Source organism: Pyxicephalus adspersus, chromosome 1, assembly GCF_032062135.1.
Source record: "Pyxicephalus adspersus chromosome 1, UCB_Pads_2.0, whole genome shotgun sequence".
Classification (NCBI taxonomy): Eukaryota; Metazoa; Chordata; class Amphibia; order Anura; family Pyxicephalidae; genus Pyxicephalus; species Pyxicephalus adspersus.
This window is the reverse complement of record NC_092858.1, coordinates 112,508,962-112,534,128: the sequence shown is the minus strand read 5'-3', so window position 1 is coordinate 112,534,128 and position 25,167 is coordinate 112,508,962. Positions and strand designations below refer to the sequence as shown.

Genomic DNA, 25,167 nt, shown 5'->3' with positions numbered 1-25,167 from the left:
GTTGTTGTAGGCAATCACCACCTGGGGCTTCATCACTTCTTTCCCATGTTTTGTGTGTACCAAAACAGTGGAGGCATCATGGACAGTACTCATAAGACACACATCTTTCTTGTCACGCCATCTCAGGGCCATCATCTTTCCTTTCTGCCAGGCAACAAGTTCTCCTGTCTTCAGCTTCCCTTTTGCAAACAGTGATGGCAGGTTGTGCCGGTTAGCCCTAACGGTTTCAAAGGCATCTGTTCTGTGTTGCAGAAAGAACTCATAAAGCTCAGGAGAGGTGTAGAAATTGTCAGTTGTGACACAATAGCCCCGACCTAGCAATGGCTCAATGAGGGATAGCACTGAAGATGTGGCCAATCCATAATGGCTGTATCTTGGGTTGAACTGTGACCCTTTTCCAGTGTACAGTACCGTATTCCAAATGTAGCCAGATGATGATTCACAGAGCATATACGTTTTCACACCAAATCGTGCCCTCTTTAACGCAATGTACTGTACCCAGCTGAGCCTCCCCTTGTAAGCCATTAAACTTTTGTCAATGCTGACATCTCTTTTTGGCACATAGGTTCGCTGGAAATTTTGGAGACTCATCTGGGACATTTCCCAAATTTTCTTCAGTTTTGGTGCAGGATGGGTAGTACAGGTACTTCATAATGAGGGAAAAGCGCTATTCTGGCATGACTGTGCCAAAGAATGGAGTGGCAATCATTTTATTCTTGGACCAGTACCACTTCTGCATGGGTTTGCCCACAACTCCTTGCAGGATCACCAAACCCAAAAACAGCCAAATGTCATCCTTGGTCACAGGTTCCCACTTTCTGCTTCTTGCAAACCTCAGGTGTGGAGCACCTTGTTATTGTCCAGCGTACCTGCATAAAACAAAGAAAAAAAGTATTTTAGGATATGTTCTTTTATAGTGTGAAGGAGGCAAGTAATATGTTAGCAAACACAGAGCAGCATATATGTTTGCAAAAAAAAAAAAAAATTAGCAAAAAATTTCAAAAGGTTAGCAAACACAGACCAGCACACATGTTGGCATTGAAAAAATGTAAAAAGTTACCACAGAGCAGCACACATTTGCATAAAAAAATTTAGCAAAAAAATTTACATTTTTTGTCTCCGCAACAATTTTTTCGATAACTTCATCGGTCTAAAACAACTTCAGGTATGCCAGGAGGTCATTGCATTCAGCCTCAATTTTTATCCAAGGTTTTTATCCAAGGAAATCTTGGCGGTGCTGTCTGGTCCGCATCAAGGTCAGTAGGACACCATGTGTGCACAGCACTGACCTCAGGTCCAGAATCGTCACTCAGTTCACTTTCGCAGTCTGATGACGAATTTCCTGGTGAATCACTATTGCTCGATTCCACAAGGGACTCCAAATCGCTATTGCTGGGTTCAAATTCCTCCAAAACAGCGCTTGCGCCGGCGAGATGCCTTTTGGATACCATGTGGTCGCCAGCAATCAGTCAGGAACAATCAAGGTCAAAGACAACGTGATGAAATGATACATTCAGGAAGTGATTTATAAGCCATCAAAAGGCCAGATCAAGGTCAGGGCTAATAGTGGGCAAAATGTAAATCAGGGCACTGGCCAATGATGCTTGGTGCACTAAAATATGCATTTATACTTTTATTATGTGTTTTGCTGCGTATATTGTACTGTAAAAAAAAAATTAAAAGCAGATTAAATGGTAATCTGCTTTTAAATTTCCCGCCCTCACAATCCATTACTCCATCGCATTACCCGGAAGATGTCACATCTTGCCGGGTGATGCGGTGGGGATGTCCCCGCCCCGTTCACTCCACTGAAACCAACAAAGCTGCTCGCATCACCCGGAGGCTGATCTCCAGGTGATACAAGCAGCTATAGTAAATTCCGAGGGTGATGTCAGCGGTAAATTGCCACTGGCATCACCCCCGGAATTTACTATTGGTGATCGCATCTGCAGTTAGATGTGATGCACCATGCAGAAATCTTGCATGGTGCATCGCATCTAACTACGGATGCAAACAGCGGCGTGGCGACCATGCCCGGCCATGCACCCCGACAGACAGGTGCCCAAGCATCACAGCGGGATCTTCCGATCGCCACTGGAGCACGGGGAATAGGTAAGGGGGGCTCCCAAAGTTACCGCTTTTTGCATGTTTTTTCCACCCCAAGTCACACTCAGGATTACCGGGGGTTAAAGCCTTAATACCCAGTTATATTCTGTGGTTCTTAAAACAATCTGTAGTAGTTGCTGAAACTACTTCCTGAGGGAGTCGATTCCACATTTTCACAGACCTTACAGTGAAGAATCCCTTCCTTATCCTGAGCTTAAACTTCTTTTCCTGCAGACGCAAAGAGTGCCCTCTTGTTCTTTGTAATGATCTTAAAGTGAATAAAGGGGAAAGTAGTACTCTATATGGACCATTTATATTTAGACAGGGTGCTCATATCCCCCCTTAAACCTCTCTTCTCAAGGGGGAATAGATTCAGTTCAGCTAATCTCTCCACATAGCTGACCCCCTCCATTCCTTTTATTAGTTTAGTTACCCTTCTCTGTACTCTCTCTAATTCAAAAATGTCCTTTTTGTGAACTGGTGCCCAAAACTGGACTGCATATTCCGGATGGGGTCTGACCACTGCCTTGTACAGGGGCAGGATTATGTCTCCATCTCTGCTGTCTATTCCTCTTTTATTACAAGAAAGTGCTTTGCTAGCTTTAGATATTGCAGCTTGCATATATATGCATGCTGTTATTAAGTCTATGATCTACCAGAACCCCTAAATTCTTTTCCATTTCTGACTCGCCCAATCGTATTCCCCCTAGACAGTATGAAGCATGCATGTTGTTAGCTCCCAAGTGCATAACTTTACATTTATCTATAATCAATGTCATTTGCCACATTGCTGCCCAATCAAACAGTACATCCAGGTCTGTTTGTAGATTATGGACATCCTGTATAGACTTAATGCCATTACATAGTTTAGTGTCATCTGCAAACACAGAAATGGTACTTTTAATCCCAAACTCTATATCATTTATAAAGATGTTAAACAGTAAAGGTCCCAACACTGAACCCTGGGGTACACCACTAATACCCTTAGACCATTCAAAGTATGAATCAATAATCTGTATGGCAGATGTCCACAGTGTAATTGGATAAAGGAGGGTCCCATTTTATCTTTCCCTAATGGCCAAATTCACAAACCTAAATACCATGCTATCTGCTCTACAACAGGAGTAATCTACCTGATCACCTCTAAATGCGGGTTTTTCTATGTAGGTAAGATGGAGAGCCTTCAGTAAAAGAATATATGAACACATATATTCCATTACCAATAGTAAAATCACCACTCTAATCAGTTACTATATAGGTACAATGCATAAATATGATGCTAACCACATCAAATTCAATGCATTGGATGTGGTCCTCCCCCTATCCAAGGGGCGTGAACCTAGATATCACACATCTACAACAAGAAACAAAATGGATAGTTTCTCTCAATGCAACCACCCACCTGGGAATGTTATCATCAGCTACAAACCTTTCTTACCAAAATACCCAACCCACTACCCAAAACAAACAATCTTTTTCCAAGCTCCAGCTGTTTATAATGTGATCACAAAAAAAATCATTTTAAAAGTGCTGTGTATCATTAGTATGTCTTCCATAGTCAAGATTTTGAAACATATTTGTTATCACATTCCTTTTTATAATACTTTTGTCTTTTATTTTTTTTCCATATATACAGTATCATATGGATATATTATTTCACCATTTTTTTGGTTGTCATCTCCTAAATATCTGTACATAAGTATGTACTATGGTATATTACTGGGGGTTGTTCATGGTAAATGGATGCTTACAGGGCAGACAGACTCCAAAAGTCCAAAATAATAGCAGTATTTATTAACAGCGTTACAGCACACTCCACAACTTTACAAAAAAATAATAAACCATAGCCCGGCTGGGCATCTGGCTACCTCACTGTGTGCCCTCTTTTTCTAACACACGCTATATCACCACTGTTCACTCACAGTTTGTCTTGTTTGCCCATTGGCTTTCCTGGAGCTCTGTCTTCTTTTCCTGCAGCCTTGGAACACACTTCCTCTCAACCTTGAACCCTCTGGCTGCTTTCTCAGCCTGGAACTTTCTGGCTGTCTTCTCAGCCTGGAACCCTCTGGCTGTCTTCTCAGCCTGGAACCCTCTGGCTGTCTTCTCAGCCTGGAACCATCTGGCTGTCTTCTCAGCCTGGAACCCTCTGGGTGCCTTCTCAGCCTGGAACCCTCTGGTTGCCTTCTCATCACACTCCAGCCTCTGACTGCTCACTCCAGCCTCTGACTGATCACACTACAGCTTGCCACACACTGTCTGATCATCTCCCCTCTTGCACCTAAATGCAGGTGAATATAAGCTAAATCCACCCTTTCACTCCCTTGGCCGGCTCCAGGGCCCTGTAGGACCTGGTTTCTTTTCTAGGAAACCTATCCAAACCTAATAATACTCTCTTTTCCTGGAGCCTTTAACACTTTCCCTGCATTTCTTAGGGACACACTGTCACAGTACCCTACAATACAATGGTATACGGGTAGTCCCTGGTTAGGGACATCTGACATACGGACAACTACTAGATACGAATGGGGCTTCCTTGCTCGCTGTGTGCAGAACACGGGCTTGAAGGGGGTAGGAGGGGGTTTGCATGACTTGCAGAAGAAATATTTTGCTAAACACAGCTGAGGTTGTGGGTGATCTTAGGGGGTGAACTTATTCTGCAGCCTCTTGTAACACTTTAACAACCAAGACAAACTTTGCAGTTGTTTGATTTTGCATATCAAAGCACAGCTTTCTCCAGAAGGTAATGAATGTCAAGGCTTGAAAAAAAGTTTTTTAGCTTTGTAATTAACTCACAGTGAGGATTTCATACAGTAACCTGCCTAATAATATGTTCAGACAAACATCTGTCCTAATTGCATTTATTAAAATAATTTACCTGTTCCAACATACGAAAAATTCAATCGTTCAATTCGTATGTAACCTGTACTATGCTTTATCCTAATCACAAACTAACCTTGATTTTTTTCTCCATTTGGTATAGTACATAGTGTTCTCTCTCCTTTTTACCAACCCAAATCTACCCACTGGGCATGACCCCTATGATCCTTTCTTCCTCTAGTATCACATTTCATCATCTCCTACACTTTCTAGTACTAATCATATAGGCTTTTTTCCCCATTTATGTTTTTCTTTATTACTAACACTCTCCCATTCACCATATTTACTTATTTAATTTTATCACTCAAGAGATAATTCTCCTAACATTTAATACTTTATTTCTCTAACAATATGCTGCTATCCATCTTTTTTCCAAGCAACTACGCTAAACCCTTCTTACTCCCTTATTCACTTGTTTTCATGCTTTATATTTTGTACACTATTTGTATTTTTGTAATATAAACTATACTTGTTTGTTTTAAAACAATAGATCACTAGTTTCTTTTTTTTTTGCATATGTATTATGTCTTCCTCTACCACCAATTTTATTTTATGATACTAAAATAATGTGTTTATGTTTGTGCTACCCTTCATATAACTTACAAACCTTCATGTTTTTGTAACCACCCATTAACCCCCTTCTTTCCTTCTAACCCCCCATACCTCAGTAGGGCAGGCTTAACCTTCAATGTGCAAGGGTCTATCCACAAATGGTTACTTTGTTTATCTTTATCCTTTTTTAACATTTTGGTATTATTCTGAACACAACTGGAAGAGTAACTAACAAATCTCAACAAGCCTAACTTAGACCACTTGCCGAGGGAATGGGAAAGAGACTTAGAGATATTAGAATTATCTAAAATTAACCTTCTAACCGTAAAGGATTCCTTGAATGTCCAGACTCAAAAAAGTAATTTCAAGCTCTGGTCATATTGGTATAGAGTTACCCATCTGTTGCACAAATTGTATCCCAACTGTAGTGCATTATGCTGGTGCTATGGTGTGGGCACCTGCATCCATATTTGGTGCAGCTGTGTAGTCATTTAAGACTTCTCGCCAGATTTCCAGAACCTTTTGCCATTAGTGACGGGGATGACTGTACATGGTCATGGCGAATCACATCTTCCTTCTTTTTGCCCTCTCACCTTTCCACTCCCACTTCCACTGTTTTGTTTTTTTTTTTCTTGTCCCTTCCTTTGTAGAGGTTTTAACTGAATTAGGATCCAGGCTATGGCCCCACACTACCCTCTGCTTTTCATTTTAATGTTAAATTTGTGCACTCTTGGGGGTTATGTAGGTTTACCGACTGATTTTTAAAGGTGACATGCATATGGGATCTGAAGAATATTTTTCTGTATACTTTACTTTCTTTTTTTAAAAAACAGCTATGTCTTCTATAATGTTCTTTTAGATGATATGTATACACCTGTCTGAAGTGAACAATGTTTCCATATGTTGTATTCTTTATTTCAATAAAGCTTCTTGATGTACAAGAAAAGGTCCCACACTGGATGACGCCACTGTGTTATGTCACGGATATAATTGGTGACAGTTTATGCAAATATTAATGGGTTGAATTTGAAGTGTACAAAGAGAGATAACACAAATACTTGAACAATTATACTATTTAATAATAAGATAGACAAAACAATGCAATAATGTAATAACAATTAATAAGCTGTAACAAAAGATACTTAGCTGCAGAAGAAAACTGAATTCACCCAAAGATTCTGCTGGAAATCAATAACTTGGCAGATGATCAAAAAACATGTTGCATCCAGTTAGTTCTGGTCAAAAAAACTAGTTCATTAGGTATGGCACTGTGTTGTTAACTACTGAGGAAGGAACTAAGACAATGGCCAGTGTTTGACCAGTACTGACCAATGATCATCCCTTAAACCAGTATTTTACTTTATAAGGGCACCAGTTAAAGGATATGCTGCATTCCTTTAGGATGACCTCATATATGGTATACATATACCAGTATATACTGGTAAAGCATTATTGTTGGTGAGACATAATTGTTATAAATAAACTGACCCAACACACTGTTGTAAATTTTCTTATTTGGATCCTAGGATTAAATGTTTAAGCATCCCTAATATTATGGTATAACAATATATATAACTAGCTAATTTCCAGCGTTGCCTGGGTATTTATTTTTTGCAATCCTATATTATACAGGAAAAGGAATCAAAAAAATCTTTAGTGATTTTCTTGTTCACAGTGTTGTTTCATTTTTTTGCTTTGATTGCACTTACGTTTTCTCAAAGGCATTATTACAGGCCACAAATTTGTAAAAGAGTCCAAAAAAGGTATGTAAAAATATAAGCAAAAGGCACACTGTCACTGAGCAATATATACACACATACATACAAACATACACGCAAATATACCACAGCGCTGTACAAAGATCAGCGGTGCACTCAAATGCCATATGTCTAGCAATTTTGGTTTAAATGTCTCGATGCATTTTCGAGTGATAGTGGTACATAGCAAGTTTGGTTGAAATGTCTCCATGCATTTTCTAGTGATAACATACACACATACATACATACAATTTTATATATATAGATTTTTGTAGCTCTGACATATACCATAGTGCTGTACAATGAAACACTGAACTAGACCCATCAGTCTCTGTACAGAGGAGCTCACACTCTAATGTCCCCCCACAGTCACATACTATTATTTTACATTTATATACCTCTGACATATACCACAGCGCTGTACAAAGATCAGCGGTGTCATATGTCTACCAAGTTTGGTTGAAATGTGTCTATGCGTTTCCAAGTGATGGTGGAACATAGCAAGTTTGGTTAAAATGTCTCCATGTATTTCCTAGTAATGACATACACACATCAAAATATAGCTCTGACATATAGCACAGTGCTGTACAAAGACAACTGGTTCACTCACATGACTGTGACACACACACACACTTGGACAGAGACAACTTTTTTTCAAATTTTGGTCTGTACATTACCACAATAATATTTCAAATGAAACAACTCAGATGCAGTTGAACTGCAGACTTTCAGCTTTAATTCTGTGGGTTGAACAGAAAGATTGCATAAAATTGTGAGAAGCTAATGTATTTTTTTAACAAAATCACTTCATTTCAGTGAATTCAAAAGTAATTGGTCAATTGACCTAAAGGCTATTTCATGGGCTGGTGTGGGCAAATCCTTTTTTATGTCATTATGAATTAAGCAGATAAAAGGCCTGGTTGATTTGAGGGGGAAGGGGGTGCTTGTATGTGGAAGATTTTGCTGTGAACAGACAAGATGGGGTCAAAGGAGCTCTCCATGCAGGTGAAGCAAGCCATTCTTAAGCTGCAAAAACAGAAAAAAAACATCCAAGAAATTGCTACAATATTAGGAGTGGCAAAATCTACAGTTTGGTACATCATGAGAAAGAAACAAAGCACTGGTGAACTCAGCAACGCCAAAAGACCTGGGCGTCCACGTAGACAACAGTGGTGGATGATCGCAGAATCATTTCCATGGTGAAGAGAAACCCCTCCACAACAGCAAACAAAGTGAACAACACTCTCCAGGAAGTAGGCGTATCCATATCCAAGTATACCATAAAGAGAAGACTGCATGAAAGTAAATACAGAGGGTGCACTGAAAGGTGCAAGCCACTCATTAGCCTCAAGAATAGAAAGGCTAGATTGGACATTGCTCAAAAACACCAAAAAAAGCCAGCACAGTGGGCCAGCATTGTTTAGACAGATGAAACCAATATCAACCTTTAAGAGAATGATGGCAAGAAAAAAGTATGGGGAAGGCGTGGAACAGCTCATGATCCAAAGTATACCACATCATCTGTAAAACATGGTGGAGGCAGTGTGATGGCTTGGGTGTGCATGGCTGCCAGTGGCACTGGGACACTAGTGTTTATCGATAATGTGACACAGGACAGAAGCAGCCGAATGAATTCTGAGGTGTTCAGAGACATACTGTATGCTCAAATCCAGCAGTCCAATTGATTGGGAGGCATTTCGTAATACAGATGGACATAAAATCCAAATCAACCCAGGGGTTTATTAAAGCAAAGAAGTGGAATATTCTGAAATAGCCAAGTCAGTCACCTGATCTGAACTCAACTGAGCATGCATTTCACTTGTTGAAGACTAAACTTTGGACAGAAAGGCCCACAAACAAATAGCAACTGAAAGCCGCTTCCTAAAGGCCTGGCGGAACATTAAAAGGGAGGAAACCCAGCATCTGGTGAGGTCTATGACTTCAAGACTACAGGCTGTCATTGCCAGCAAAAGGTTTTCAATCAAGTATTAGAAATGAACATTTTATTTTCAGCTTTTTAATTTGTCCAATTACTTTTGAGCCCCTGAAATGAAGTGATTGTGTTAAAAAAAGGCTTTAGTTCCTCACATTTTTATGCAATCCTTTTGTTCAACCCACTGAATTAAAGCTGAAAGAGTAAATTCATTTAAAAATAATTGTGGTAATGTACAGAACCAAAATTAGAGAAAAAATTTCTCTGTCCAAATATTTATGGACCTAGCTGCAGATTACATCTCAGTTATTTTTATTGATTAAAGAAAGGACACGATTCATCTGGATTCCAATGCAGACATTATTATTTAAAAGATGAAAAGTGTAAGATAGGTCTCTTCCTAATTGTCATGTTTTACTTCCCATTTCCCTTTTATTGGCATATTGGGCATTCTTCTTATAAGCCAGTGGGTTAGCATGACAATTAGGCAATTAGCATTTTCACAAGCAATGACAACATCTGTATTTTTAGACAGGCTTACAGACATTAAATACAAATAAAATCAAAGGACATGCTGCTGATATTCACATTAATAGAGCAAGGCAGGTTGGGATTTGTTGGAAATGATACATAGGATTTGTAGGAATAAGCTAAAGTTCTTCTCTTGTATTTCTCATACAGCACAGTTCTTGGTGGGTAATAATGGCTGTAGAGAGTGTCAAAAGATTTCATACAAAAATATGGTACCTGAAAGCCATCTATGTGATACCATTCTTAAAAAGCAAATTTGCTAGCTACTGGTAGAGGCACTGTTAATCCCCAAAAAGATAAATATATACATGGTAACAAGTGAATATTTCAGAACTCAGAATTTACATTACTACATTTCTATAAAGGAAATCTTTTATGGAAGAAATACAAGGCCTGCCATTGCTGACCTAATTGCTGGCGTAGGGTTATCTAAAGGCATTTTTAAGTCAAACAGTAACTGGGTTTGTAAAGACGATTTGTACTTAGTTAATATTTGCTAGTATTAGATATTAAAAATAGGCAACAATCAACGATAAGTACCAATTGACATTGACATTATGATAACACTCACTGTGGATAAGATAGGCAAGCATTCTCTGGGTATATAAGCAGGGAACCTACAAACACCTCTACAGTCTCCACAAACAGGTGGAAACCAGTACTCAAGATGAAGTTCCTAATTCTTGCTTTTGTCTGTCTTCAACTCTCAGAAGGGATTGTTAAGTAAGTATAAAATATATTACTTTAATAAAGTTTGCTGACTCAACATGTGCTGTAAATATAACATTTATAAAGTTTATTTATAAATGTTTTCACCCAAGACTCACCCAACTTTTACCCACAGTGTATACCTTTTTCACATTTATTTCAATTAGAAACTGCATTATTCAACTTTTACTCCTAGTTCAGACATTTTTTTCAAACTAAAAAGAAAAATGTGTTTTGGATAAAAGGTGGGTAAAAACAATTACAAATAGACTATATTGTATAAAAATTTATTATTACCAGTTATCAGTAGGTTACCAAACAACATACAGACGTTAGCTCTAAACTGCTATATTGGTTTAAATTACCTAGAAACTAAGACCGTTCACATATTTGGACTTCAAGTTTCCAGCTGTGTTGAAGTCAAATTCTGCAAATTATAGGGATTTATTAGTGGCTATTAATTAAAACTCTTAGACATTCCTACACACTGTAAAGGGGTGCAAAATATGTCAGGACTATATAAATACATATTGTTAATTTAAATACCAGTAATGTAAAAATGATTGAAAAGTTGATAATTTAATTTGCAAACAATTTTACTATGTTTTGAACCCAAAACATACTTTTAGTGTCAAGAGAAATAGGATGAATCACATATTATCATTTCCATTTTGTACATACAATAACAATAGTTGTTTTAAAACTATCACTGATCAAACTGTAAAATGAAAAGTGTAAATGTGTGCTAAACAGCTATAAGAGCTGAAGTGGTTGACAATGATGGTTACAGAGTTTAGGAAATCTGAATGTTTTTAGCTTAAATGACCATATATAACCAGACATTTACAAATATGAAGCTTAATTCAAGCACTGTTTGCAATATTCATACAATGTAGAGTTCTAGTCAGTGGCCAGTTTTTTCTATTTGATGCAAAGAGGCTCCAGTTATTCCCTTTCATTTTAGAAAATCTGTTGCTACATCAAGGGTAGGCAGCAGAAGAGCTGATCAGCATACTGCAATATGAGGGACCAGTGCTGTGGATCAAAGTTATAGTTGTGGTAATAATAACAATAACCATACTGATATCAGTTGTTCTATAAGGTTAGCTGAGAAGAAACTCTGGGGTTTCTGACTGCATACAGGGAAATCCCAGTCTGTACAGGGCAAAAATTATTTATAATAATGGCTAAGCAAATGTTCCTTATTGCACATAGGGGATCTGGGACTGAAAACTGCAAGGTGTGATTTCAGCCTTTCATACTGGAAACCGTTTCCGTAACAGTCCTATTTATTGCAACAACATTTTCTGTCAATCCCCCTTATTTTGAGAGATTTGTTTTCCCTGATTTGCCTCTCATACAGGAAGTAAAGTAAATCAGAAGAGAAAAAGCTATGTTTTTTGTTCTACATATACTTTGCATAAGTGGTTATTATGAAAAGGTAAACAGGCAGTCAACATTTAAGGCTAAAAACATCTGCCACTCATCTTAAGTGCTTTGATGACAAGCACTGCTTGAAAAATATTTCTAATCCTATAATGTTTTGATGAAGACTTGAAACATGTCAAGCTGTTTCTGAAGGAAATCAATAGAACACTTGGTGATTTTAATATCATATTGTGTATGACCCCGTAAAATTAACTAAAGACAGTATAACACCTATTATTCCAATCAAAACTTTCTAATAAATGAACCAAGCACTATGTTTTTTTTTATTTTGTAAAATTCTCAGAATGTAACCCCCTATGACTTCTTATCATTTTCCTGCAGAGTCCCCCTGAAGAAGTTTAAATCCATGAGGGAGGTGATGAGAGAACATGGTATCAAAGCCCCAGTAGTTGATCCAGCTACAAAATATTTCAATAACTTTGCCACTGCTTATGAGCCTCTGGCAAATTACATGGATGTAAGTGTCTATAGTCACTTGTCAACGCTACATGATTGTCCTCATGCATTAACAATTGTCTAAAACAGTGGGCCTCGTTTATTAAAGCTCTCCAAGACTGGATAAAAACACTTTTATTGTGAACCTGGGTGATCCAGCAAACCTGGAATAGATTTTTAAAAAGTAATTTGCTCTTTGTTATCAAATGTTTAAATAAATTAGGCCCAGTGTGTGCTTCCAATATTTTTGTATGTATTGCCTTTAAAGTGTATTAGACACACCTGTAAAACCCATAAGACAATTCTATAGATGAATTAGTTTTAGGCATTGTAATTATGTGTAATGTTGTAAAATTAAAGTTTATTTCTTTACATATAAACCTGAACTGGTATCTCTTGTAACTCTACTGTGGTACCCTGTTGGTTTTATTGCCACCTATTTTTCTAATCTTGGAAATATCTGCAAAACATGTTGTGCAGACACAGGAGACTGCAATGCAAAACACGGACTGTGTTAATTTCTCAGTTGAAGTTTATTATATTTTCTGTACTAAGTGTACTCATGGTCATTTTATAAATAAAATTATGTTTGTTTTTTAAAAATGATATGTGATAATATTTATTACAATGCCTAAAAATCCCTTGACGGAATAATTCTTTTTTTTATATACTTTGTATTTTTGGGGACTAGCATAATAATGTATAAATAACTGTAGGCTTTTTATATTTGAAAACCTTCCAAAAAAATGTGTGTGGTTGATTCGATCTTCCTATATATGAAAGATTCATGGGCAGTGCTTAACATATTTTTAAATGTTGAGTGATATTCACAGATTCTCATGTCTGATTAAAGCCGAACTAAGTAAAACTTATTTACAGTTTTGCATACCACTGTCAGGTAATATTGCTTTCAATGTACCTCTTGAGGTGATTTACTACCACTTTCTCTTGCATTGGTAGTTTTTACAATGGCAGGGAGTGAGTGGAGAACCAGAGACAGTAGTTGTCGATAAAACCAGAACTGTGAGGAATTTTTTTGGTGGGAACCAATCTCCATTAGTGACACATGAAGTTTTCAGTTTGAGAATTAAGCCCCTACATTTTTCAGCAGAAACAAGTTGTGATGGAGATTCTGTTTTAAGTCCCCTACATAATCATACAATAATTAGTGGCCCCTTTACAATAATTCTGTGCATGGGCTAATGTTTTCTTTTTCTTTAGATGTCTTATTATGGCGAGATTAGTATTGGAACTCCTCCTCAGAACTTTCTAGTTCTGTTTGACACTGGATCTTCCAACCTGTGGGTAGCCTCAACATACTGTCAAAGCCAGGCCTGCAGTAAGTAAATTACATAATCAACTGTTTTTATTTTACAGTATTGATTGGTGTATTGAGACTTTGTCTAGGTGAATTAGTCGCAAAACAAATTACTAGAATTTTTTTTTGTGGTTCAAAGTAAAGTAGTCTAAACACTAAAGTTAAAGTGCATAATAACAACTTTATACTTTTTTTTCTGTGGTAAACAGGCAGGGCCAATTGTAAATATCAGATGGGATGAACAGAACTTTTAATATGGAGACTACATAGTTCAGGCATTGAAATTTGTCAAAAACTTGGACTTGCCATTACCCCTATTGAAGCTGATATTACTGCTGCCGCTCCTAAATCCAAATATGCGGTGAGAAGATATCAGAGAAAAGGCATCTAGAATGGCAGTACAAATTCGGTTACTGTAAACATGGAATTTATCTTCTTTTAAAATGAAATTTATTACATTTGAAGGACATAGTGGTGTCTGCCTTCATGTGTGTGTAAACTCAACAATGTAATCTTTTGCAGCTTACCAGTCTTTATGTGAGGTGACTGCATTCATTTTATCAGACCTTTCCTTTATGTTCACCTGGCTATGCTGCCAGTAACACATAATACCCAAGGGTTTCAACACATACTGATCATAGTGGGCCAGATTTATTAAAGCGCTCCAAGGCTGGACAAGGTAAACTTTCATCAATGAACTTAGATAAACCAACAAACCTTGAATGAATCTGGTTCAGGATTGAAAGCATTTACTAGCAAATAGCTAATTACCTTTAAGAAGTCCATTCCAGGTTTGCTGGATCACCCAGCTTCACTGGTGAAAACGTATCCTCTCTAGCCTTGGAGAGCTTTATTAAATCAGGTCCAGTGTGTCTATGGAGAACCCGGGTTATATCCATAAAGAATACCTCCCACGATCCTTTTCTTTGTGGGAGAGGTGTTCTGTAGTCCACAGGGATTGCTGGGTAATAATATCAGTCAGCAAAAGCAGAGAGTACAGTAAACTTTGAGCTGATGAGATGTCTTACATGATAAACATACAATGCTTTCAATGCTATATTTACAGTGAAACTCGTAGCAAAAATCATGAGTGACTTAAATACATTACTGAGCTATTTTTTTCTAGTGCTTTTTCTTTAAATTCTTGCATTACTGTGCAAATGGCCATCATTTTTAATTTGTATTTATTTCCTCTAGCCAATCACCCTCTGTTTAACCCCAGCCAGTCATCCACCTATTCCTCAAACCAGCAGCAATTCTCTCTGCAGTATGGCACTGGTAGTCTCACTGGAATCCTTGGATACGACACTGTTCAGGTATGTGTATATTTAAAAAAAAATAGACAATGCACAGCAATATATAAATATACAGTATATACACACTTTTAAAATTAAAGTAATTGTTAACATTTTTACTTCAGTTAATGCTAATGATAAAACTCTTTCTAAATCTATACAGATCCAGAACATAGCTATTTCCCAGCAAGAATTTGGTTTGAGTGTGACCGAGCCTGGAACCAACTTTGTCTATGCTCAGTTTGATGGCATTTTGGGTCTGGCCTACCCATCTATTGCTGTGGGTGGAGCTACCACTGTAATGCAGGGCATGATTCAACAGAATCTCATCAGCCAACCTATGTTTGGATTCTACCTTAGTGGGTAGGTTTTAATGGCATACTTTGTTTTGTTTTATGCAATGAAGATATTTATTATTTGGCATAATTTGGGATATGGTTTTACAGACAAGAGAACACACAGAGTGGCGGTGAAGTTGCTTTCGGGGGTGTTGACCAAAACTACTACTCTGGACAAATTTATTGGACCCCTGTGACTTCTGAAACCTACTGGCAAATTGGAATCCAAGGGTATTATTATTATTATTATTTATGAACATATATGTTAACAGATCATAGATATTTAAATCAGGGAAAGGCTGGTATATTCCTAATAAGTTCCCTGCATTTTCAAATTCTAAAGCCATCTAAAAAACACTAACTTGAGAGGGACATTCTTTTCATATATATAAATATAATGCCTAACTTTACAAAAAATATTATTCTGCTAGTTACCAATAAAACAGACATACATTTTGAAGCAATAAAGACATGTAGTAAATGATAAATTTCCCACATGCTAGAATGTTTTACAACATTTTAAATTATTCTGAAATCTTTTAGGTGTTGATGTAATTTGGAAAGAAAGAATTTGATATAGAAAGCTCTGCCTTTATGCTTAGTACTATAGTTATAAAATGTCATTGATGATTACCTAAAAGTGCATTTATATGTTTTCAGATTCTCTATTAATGGTCAAGCTAGTGGATGGTGTAGCCAAGGATGCCAGGGTATTGTGGATACTGGTACTTCTCTGCTGACTGCTCCTCAATCAGTCTTCTCCTCCCTCATGCAGTACATTGGTGCTCAAGAAGATCAGAATGGACAGGTAGAAAATAAAAATAGCCTGAGTTTAAATATTTAAATTGACATGTCATTCCTTTTTATTGTAGGCTACTTTTTTTGTGAATTTATTGTCTACTCCTTAGCAGTCTGTATATGTTTTGTTGTTGAATCAAATACTTCTATGGCTTATTGCGTATAGTGTAAAATGCATCAAGATTTTTGCAAGACCAATAAATGTTGCACATGCTCATTTTTATAAAGACCAATAATCAGGCACATCTTTGTGTGTTAATTACCTATATTCTTTTGAGTATTGGCATAGCAACAGCCAGGGAATACTCCTGGAAAACATTTTTTCTTATAATGATAAATTAAGTATTATGATTTTTTTTAAACACAGTATGTTGTCAGCTGTAGCAACATCCAGAGTCTTCCCACCATCAGTTTCACCATCAGTGGAGTTTCTTTCCCTCTTCCACCATCTGCCTACGTTCTTCAGGTACATAATCTATTACTATTTGCATACCATGCATTGCTATAATATTTCTAATATATTATATTGCTTAATATATATCTACATTTTTTTTACTTTTAGCAAAACAGTGGCTACTGCACTATTGGTATCATGCCTACCTACCTGCCCTCTCAGAATGGACAGCCACTCTGGATCCTGGGTGATGTCTTCCTTCGGCAATACTATTCTGTCTATGATCTGGGCAACAATCAAGTTGGTTTTGCTACTGCTGCATAGACAAATTGCCTTCCTTACTGACATAATTTCCACACGTCTTCCATGTACATTGCAGTACAAATACCCATTTCTCATGGCCTTTGGATTTTTATGTAAGAAGTTCCAAAAAAGGAAATCTTGAAAGTTAGATGCTTTGCACCCAATAATAAAATGAATAAAAAAATGAATTCAGTAACAATGTGTGATGTTATTTTTGTGTACAGTTAGAGTATATAACATCTACGACTGCAAAAAAAAAAAAACACCATATGCATATGTGTACCCAGCAAGGTTATGGTTGTCTTTTAAAGAATTTTTGAAAATGTTTTACTTTCATTATTACTGGATTCTCCCAAGTAAAGTGTTTTAAGACATCACTGACCTAAATGGATAAAATACTCCATAAGCATATTAATACTGGAAAAATGCTGTAAAACTAATGCTGAAATATTAACAGATAAATTGAAGATTACAAAGACCACCTAAATTCCAAGCTTGGATTAGGGTCGGGTTCATTTTGGCTCACCTTATGGTTTGTGCCTGGGTTATGCCTTATGCCTTTTGACATTCAGCCAGATCATGGTCATGGAAAAAAACAGAAACATTTTTATCATGTATTCATATAACTCCAACATATTAGGCAGCACTTTAAAAGTCCATAGCCATATCATTACCTGATTCCTTAGATGGGCTCACAATTTAATGATCCTACCCTCATCATTGTCTAATCTTCTTACCAGCCTAAAACCCTTTTTTGGGGTGAACCAATTACCTTCCAGCATGTTTTTTGGGATGTATGAGGAAGCCAGAGATCTTGGTGAAATCAACATGCTCTGTCCTGACTAACATTCCAACTTGAGACCCCAGTACTGAAAGGCATGAATGCTAGCAACTGAACCACCATACAGCTCAATAAATATTCATACTAGATTTAAGAAATGGTACATCAGGACAACAGGGAAAACTACAATACGTTGTAGCCCTAAATCTTTAGGAGGCAATATTTTAAAGAACATACATTTAATCTGTGACCAAAATCTTAGAAATTAATCTACCTGTTAGACTTAACATCTCCTCCCTAAAGTGCAGGCACCTCTCTCCTGCGTATGCGGGGCGTTCTGACCCTGGGCACGCCTGCTCTTCCAAGTTTTGCCCATCCCACCGGCCAACCAGGAGATAGCCTCTTAATCAACCCTGGCGATTTAGCTAGCTCAGACACAGCACTCATGCTGCGTTCATATAATGTTTCTCCACTAGTGTCAAGCCCCGTAGCTCTGCTGAGCATTTCCTCTACACCTGTTGATAATTCAGTGCTTTCCTTGTCCAGCTCCTGTGTTACCCCTTTGTTGCCCAGTCTGGTGGTTCCCTGCCTGTTCCCTTGTGCTGTTCTAGTGTTCCTCTGTGTCTGTGGTGATCCCTGTGTCTCCTGTGTCACCTGTGCCTCCTATCACTTACTTTGTCACTGGTGTTTATTTCCTGGATCTCTGGTTCTTGACCCCTGGCTTGTTCCTGACCCTTCTTGGTTGCCTCGACCCTGGCCTTTCTTGACAATTCTCCTGCTTAGTGATTTGGTACCATGCATCATCCTGCCCACCCTGGTGTGCCCAAGGAGTGCAACCTGGCAGCAACCAGCAGAGCAACATTCTCATCACTAGAGGAACTGGAGAAGCCTTGGCCTTTATTAGGGCTCACACCACTTCTGTGCAAGCCATAGCGCCCCCTTGCCCACTCCCAAGTGTGACACCACCAAAAGTAATACTTGAATGTAAAGTTTTATGGAATTAGCCAGCCCTGACTTTCCTAAATATTTTGGCTACTACCAAAAGATATATCTGCTATATTTTCTGACTTTATTACTATCCATCTAGAGTATTTTTTGTATTCCTGTCTACCTGGATTTTCCAGAGTGTTATGTTCCATGCTCCCTAACATGATATAATTTATTCAAAAAAGGAATAGTATTCATTTTTCCTATGTGATGGAATTGGGATGTACCAATACCTTCTGTTTTAAGAATGATCTGCTGTGTTTCCCACTAACTAATGTTCTGCTTCCTTTTAGCCCACCCCACTATAACATCTTAAATGATGCAGGTCACACAAGTATTTTGAAAGCACCAGTTCCAACACTTCCAACTAATGCAGATTTTAGATAGGACAGAAGGGGTGTACTGTATACAACTTTATTATGACACAGTATAATGTTTTGTCATTTTGCATAATGGATGGTATAAACAAATAGATTTATTTGAACCAGTATTTGGGCTGGATCATACTAAGTGGACTACTTCGGTATTTTCAAAAGAAAACAAGCCTTTTTTTCTAATTTTGTGTCCTTTTGGATTCTCTGGTTAACATTAGCAATTTGGGAGGCATTCACTGTTTTTTAAAGTAATTGTTTTTATCCCTATTTTCTTCTGTGACCCAGATTCACCAAGCAAAATCGGCGAACTTGCACGTGTGTATTTGCAATCCCAAATCAGACCCCTCTAACCTATTTATCAACAAATTTTCAGCCACTGAGAATATGTTGGCATATTCTCCCAACTTTTATGAACTGAAATGATCAGGCGCTTCGAGGCACTCATCTCCGGCAGCTTGACCGTAGCAACTTGCATTAAAAGTTATTCTTTCCCTTAACAAATCATTCTTTCAAATGGCACACATCTTCCCGTTAGCCCTAATTAAAAATGTATGATGTGTTCAAATGATTCAAATATTTAAATTAGCTTAGAAATAAGCATATTTTTATATGACCTAATATTTTTGGGTTCTGAAAGAGTTAACTGATTTCAGCGGACTATATATATACTGTGAGGGAAAGAAGTATTTGATCCCCTGCTGATTTTGTACGCTTGCCCTCTGACAAAGAAATCACCAGTCTATAATTGTAATGGTAGGTTTATTGTAGATGTGAGAGGCAGAATAAAAAAAGAACCCTCAAAAACCCAGTGCTCAAAAGTCAGAGCTTAATGTGCATTGTAATGAGTGAAAAAAGTCGTTAAACCCCTATCATCCAGTCTGGAGACTGGCTAGGCCACTCCAGGACCTTGATGTGCTTCTTCTTGAGCCACTCCTTTGTTGCCTTCACCATGTGTTTTGGGTCATTGTCATGCTGGAATACCCTTCCACGACCCATTTTCAATGCCCTGGCTGAGGGAAGGAGATGCTCACCCAAGGTTTGATAGTACATGGCCCCATCCATTGTCCCTCGGATGCGGTTAAGGTGTCCTATCCCCTTAGCAGAAAAACATCCCCAAAGCATGTGTCCACCTCCATGTTTTATGATGGGGATGGTCTTCTTGGGGTCATAGACAGCATTCCTCCTCCTCCAAACACGGTGAATTGAGTGGATGCCAAAGAGCTCAATTTTGGTCACATCTGACCAAAACACTTTCACCCAGTTCTCCTCTGGATCATTCAGATATTCATTGGCAAACTGCAGACAGGCCTGTACATGTGCTATCTTGAGCAGGGGGACCTTGTGAGCTCTGCAAGATTTCAGGCCTTCACGGTGCAGTGTCTTACCAATTGTTTTCTTGGTGACTATGGTCCCAGCTGCCCTGAGATCAGTGACAGATTCCCCCTGTGTAGTTCTGGGCTGCTTGGTCACTGTTCTCAAGATCATTGCAACTCCACAAGGGGAGATCTTGCATGAAGCCCCAGACCGAGGGAGATTGACAGTTATTTTGTGTTTCTTCCATTTGCGAATTATTGTGCCACCTGTTGTCACCTTCTCACCAAGCTGCTTGGCGATAGTCTTGTAGCTCAGTCCAGCCTTGTGTAGGTCTACAATCTTGTCCCTGACATCCTTAGACAGATCTTTGGTCTTGGCCATGGTGGCTAGTTTGGAATCTGATTAATTTCTGGCGACAGGTGTCTTTTTTTTTACAGGTACTGTAACAAGTTTTGATTAGGAGCACTCCCTTACAGAGGTGCAGTGCAGTGCTTCTAATCTCAGCTTGTTACCTGCATACAGTGAAGACACCTGGGAGCCTGAAATCTTGCTGGTTGATAGGGGATCAAATACCTTTTTCACTCATTACAATGAACATCAAGCTCTGACTTTTGATGTTATTCTGTCTCTCAGACCTACAATAAACCTACCATTACAATTATAGACTGGTCATTTCTTTGTCAGAGTTAAAACTTACAAAATCAGCAGGGGATCAAATACTTCTTACCCCCTCCATTTCATACTTTTTATTGTTGCTTTGACAGGTGCCCTTTAATATTGTTGTGACAGGTGCTCTTTAATATTCATGTGACAGGTGCTCTTTAATATTGTTGTTACAGGTGCTCTTTATTATTCATGTGACAGGTGCTCTTTAATATTGTTGTGACAGGTGCTCTTTATTATTCATGTGACAGGTGCTCTTTAATATTGTTGTGACAGGTGCTCCTTAATATTGTTGTGACAGGGCACTTTAATATTGTTGTGACAGGTGCTCTTTAATATTCATATGACAGGTGCTCTTTAATGTTGTTGTGACAGGTGCTCTCTAATGTTGATGTGACAGGTGCTCTTTATTATTCATGTGACAGGTCCTCTTTAATATTCATGTGACAGGTGCTCTTTAATATTCATGTGACAGGTGCTCTTTAATGTTGATGTGACAGGCGCTCCTTATCATTGATGTGACAGGTGCTCTTTAATATTCATGTGACATAGTGTATAATGTAATGTACCTGTACAGTAGCATATATAATATATATATAATACAATAATATATATTATTTAAAGATTTATTTGTATTGGACTCAGCTTTTTTACAGCTTTTAATACAGCTTTTTTGTATTGAGTTCAATGCAAAGTTATTTAAATTTCCCGCCCGCACCGATGCATGCAGCGACGTCACCGGGAAACCCCGGAGATCGTCACTTCACACGCCGGGAGAAAACAGAAGAGAGAAGACGTCTCCTGAGGAGCTGCGGGGACAGGGTAAGCATTTTTTTTCAGTTGTAAGCTGATTGTCATACAATGTTGTATGACAATCGGATTGCAATATAACGCTTGTTTCTATTTTTAGCCACCCTGACTTTAGTTCGGGGTAAACGATCGTAGCAAGTTTGCTTACCCCAAACCAAGGTAGGGCTAAACGCCCGTGTGGGTAATATTCATGTGACAGGTGCTCTTTAATATTCATGTGACAGGTCATAATATTCAGGTAATATTCATGTGATTCATAACTATATGAATCAGCCCAAGTGAATGGTCGTCATGGGTAGGGGGCCTGCAATATCAACCTGCATGTCTCACTCCACCATGGCGATGCAGCACAGCTGAGAAACCGGGGATCCAGCAAACCCTCTAGTTCTCAATGAGCCGCTCCACCGATCAGCAATGACCAGTGAAGAAAGGGGGAGGGCGCAAATCCTAATGGCGCGGTTCCTCCTTCATCCTCTTCACCTCTTCAAAGGCTAAAAGGGAGAGAACGGAGGGTTGGTGTATTTAATCTGTCATTTTCCACGGATCGTAGTATGGGGTGTTGCAACATAGTTACAAATAAACAAGCAACCGCTTTTCTGTGTAAATGCACTACTTTATTAACTATTGTTACTCCACATTTTAGTATTGTAATTATGTTTTTCTGATAAATATATGATAACTTAAGCTGCAAATACCAGTGAACGTCTACATTCAGTTTATTAATTATTAATCATAGTGCAATGTTTAACAGTATAAAGAGCATTAGTTTATACATACATGAGTTAAGTATGGTGAAGTTTTAGTAAATTAATAAAGTATAATCAATTAAATATCATGCACATATACTAAGTATTTATTAACTTTGCATGCTTCATTGCCGTAATGTTCTAAATAGATTAGGAATAAAAATAAACAAAAAAACAAAAAAACCTTCCCTTTTCTCTCCTCCTTCCTTTTTGTTCTTCCCTTCTCTTTTAGTTTTCCCCACATAGAAACGGCCACAGCTGCAGAATGCCAGATATAATATGCCTCTCGTTTTGCAATTCACCATTTTTTTGAGAGGAGGGATATTAGCAATTGGTACTTTTGTCTGTTTGTTTGTAGATCCAAGTACATTGCGTACATGATCCACATGGGACTGTGCCTCCTTCATTTTCTGATAGTGTATATGATCTTTTCGTATCATAATGGCTATGTACTAATTTATCCCTCAATGAGGGCAATTACCTAAAAGTTAATTGAATGTAGTCTTTAAATGTTTCAATTAGTGGGTTTGATGTAAGAATGGGCCAAAATTGGTTACAGATACCCTTCAATATCTGATGCTGATCAGAGTATTGAGTGATAATTCTTATCTGATTGCCTAGTTCTTTGGTCGTCTTGGTGGTATAGAGAATTTGAGTTCTTTCCTGTTTTTTGACCCTATTATAGGCTTTCCTTAAAGTAGTTCTTGTATAGCCTCTTTCTAATAGTCTTTGTTGAAGATCCTTTGCTGCAAGTTCGAATTCATCATCTTTGGAGCAAGTTCACCTTATTCTCAGGTATTGAGAAAAAGGGATGCTTCTTTTTAATGATATAGGATGGGCGCTTCTAGCCGACAATATAGTGTTCCCTGCAGTCTGTTATCGAAAAAGTCTTGTAGAGATATTAGGACCAAAGTTAATATAGATATAGTATACGCAATAAAGTCTAAATTTTTTTTTATTATACTAAGAACTGTGTGATAATATGAATTCATTCTGGCCTTAAAAGTCCCACTAAAATTACATATATATTTTTTTGAATTGATACATTTTGGGAATGTGGCCTTGAAATAATTAATAGGCTAAATATCTTCTTGTGAATTATGTATTTATCTATATTAAAATCTATTTTGACATACAAAGTGAAACCACTAAATGTCCCTAATATTATATTATAAAAAAATATGTACAATTACATCTCAGTTGTTTTTATTGATTAACCTTCCTAGCGGTAACCTCGAATGTGACCTGGGGTTGAAAAAAGTTGCTGAAAGCGGTAACCCTGAGTCACACTCGGGGTAGGTAAACCTATAGGAAGGTTAGTAAATACAGCCTTACCTGATTCGCCGGCGTCCCGTGCCGTCCATCTTCGCGTTTCCTGTCTTCTTTCTTCTCCCTCCGGTTGGCTTGTGCACATGATGAGTCACCAGGGGAACTCGCTGTGACATCGGTGCGTTTGTATGTTGCCGGTGGGGCGGGAAATTCAAAAACCATTTATATTGCATTCAATACAAAATAACTGTATTGAATGCAATACATTGGATATATATGTGTAAAATCAGTACATTGTTTTCAAGAACATTTATTTTACAGTATATATAAGAGTATAAGTATAATATGTATTTTTTTTTATTATAAAAAAATGAAAACAAAACATTTTTTTTTAAATATATAGATTTTTTTTAATTTATTCAATGTAATATTTTTACATAATTTTCTGTTTCAAACTTACAAGTATATACCTATACTAATATATTATACTGTAAAATAAATTTTCATGAAAAACAATGTACAGCTTTTAGACATAAAACCAGAAAGAAATGAACTGCTGGGGAGGTTAAAAAAAGGACACCATTCATCTAGATTCCCATACAGAGGAACATTAATATTTAAAAGATAAAAAGTGTAGGATAGGTCTCGGCCTAATTGCCATATTTGACTTCTTTTTTCTCTTTTATTGGCATGATGGGCATCCTTGTTACAAATCATTGCTATTCAAGCCAGTGGGCTAGCATGACAATTAGGCAACTAGCATTTTCACAAGCAATGACGACATTTGTATTTTGGGACAGGCCTACAAAAAGTAAATACAATAAAAATCAAAAGACAATGTAATGGAATAAAAAAGGGCATACCTGGGTTGCTACTGATATTCACATTCATAGATCAAGGCAGGTTCTGATTTGTTTTTAAAAAAAATACATAGGATTTGTAGATCCTACTGAAGTAAGCTAAAGTTCTTCTCTTGTATTTCTCATACAGCACAGTGTTGCACCCAAACATTGTTTATGAATATGTAAATATATATGTATATGTATATAGAGGTATATATATATATATATATATATATATATATGTATGCAGAGATGTTTGTATAGGTATGTGTGCGGGGATATATGTATATGGTACACTGTAGGAGACCTAATAGTTAGACTGTATCTAAGTAGCATAAAACAATACAGGAATACAGTGCAGGAATATTGTGTAGTGTTGGTCGAATAGCTCACTATTCGATTCAGCAGCTATTCGCTCGAATAGAGCAAAAAAATTCGGGTGGTCGAATGTCAAAGTCGAACACCATTAAAGTCAATGGGAGGAAAAATTCGGGTGTAGAGCTTCTACAGCCTCCAAACAGATGTAAAAAGATACATTATAAAAGGATACATAAAAAGATACATTGTAAAAGGATACATAAAAAGAT

The 25,167-nt window shown here is 37.6% G+C and overlaps 1 protein-coding gene across 1 annotated transcript; it reads left to right on the top strand.

The window, feature by feature from the left end:
- The first annotated feature begins 10,370 nt into the window (after positions 1 to 10,370).
- Positions 10,371 to 16,993, top strand: LOC140339306 (gastricsin-like). Its single transcript, XM_072423934.1, has 9 exons — positions 10,371 to 10,479; positions 12,235 to 12,370; positions 13,570 to 13,687; positions 14,864 to 14,982; positions 15,125 to 15,324; positions 15,408 to 15,530; positions 15,960 to 16,107; positions 16,465 to 16,563; positions 16,660 to 16,993. The coding sequence occupies exons 1-9, from the start codon at positions 10,424 to 10,426 to the stop codon at positions 16,813 to 16,815; spliced, it is 1,155 nt and encodes a 384-aa protein (XP_072280035.1). The 5' UTR covers positions 10,371 to 10,423; the 3' UTR covers positions 16,816 to 16,993.
- The last annotated feature ends 8,174 nt before the right edge of the window (positions 16,994 to 25,167 follow it).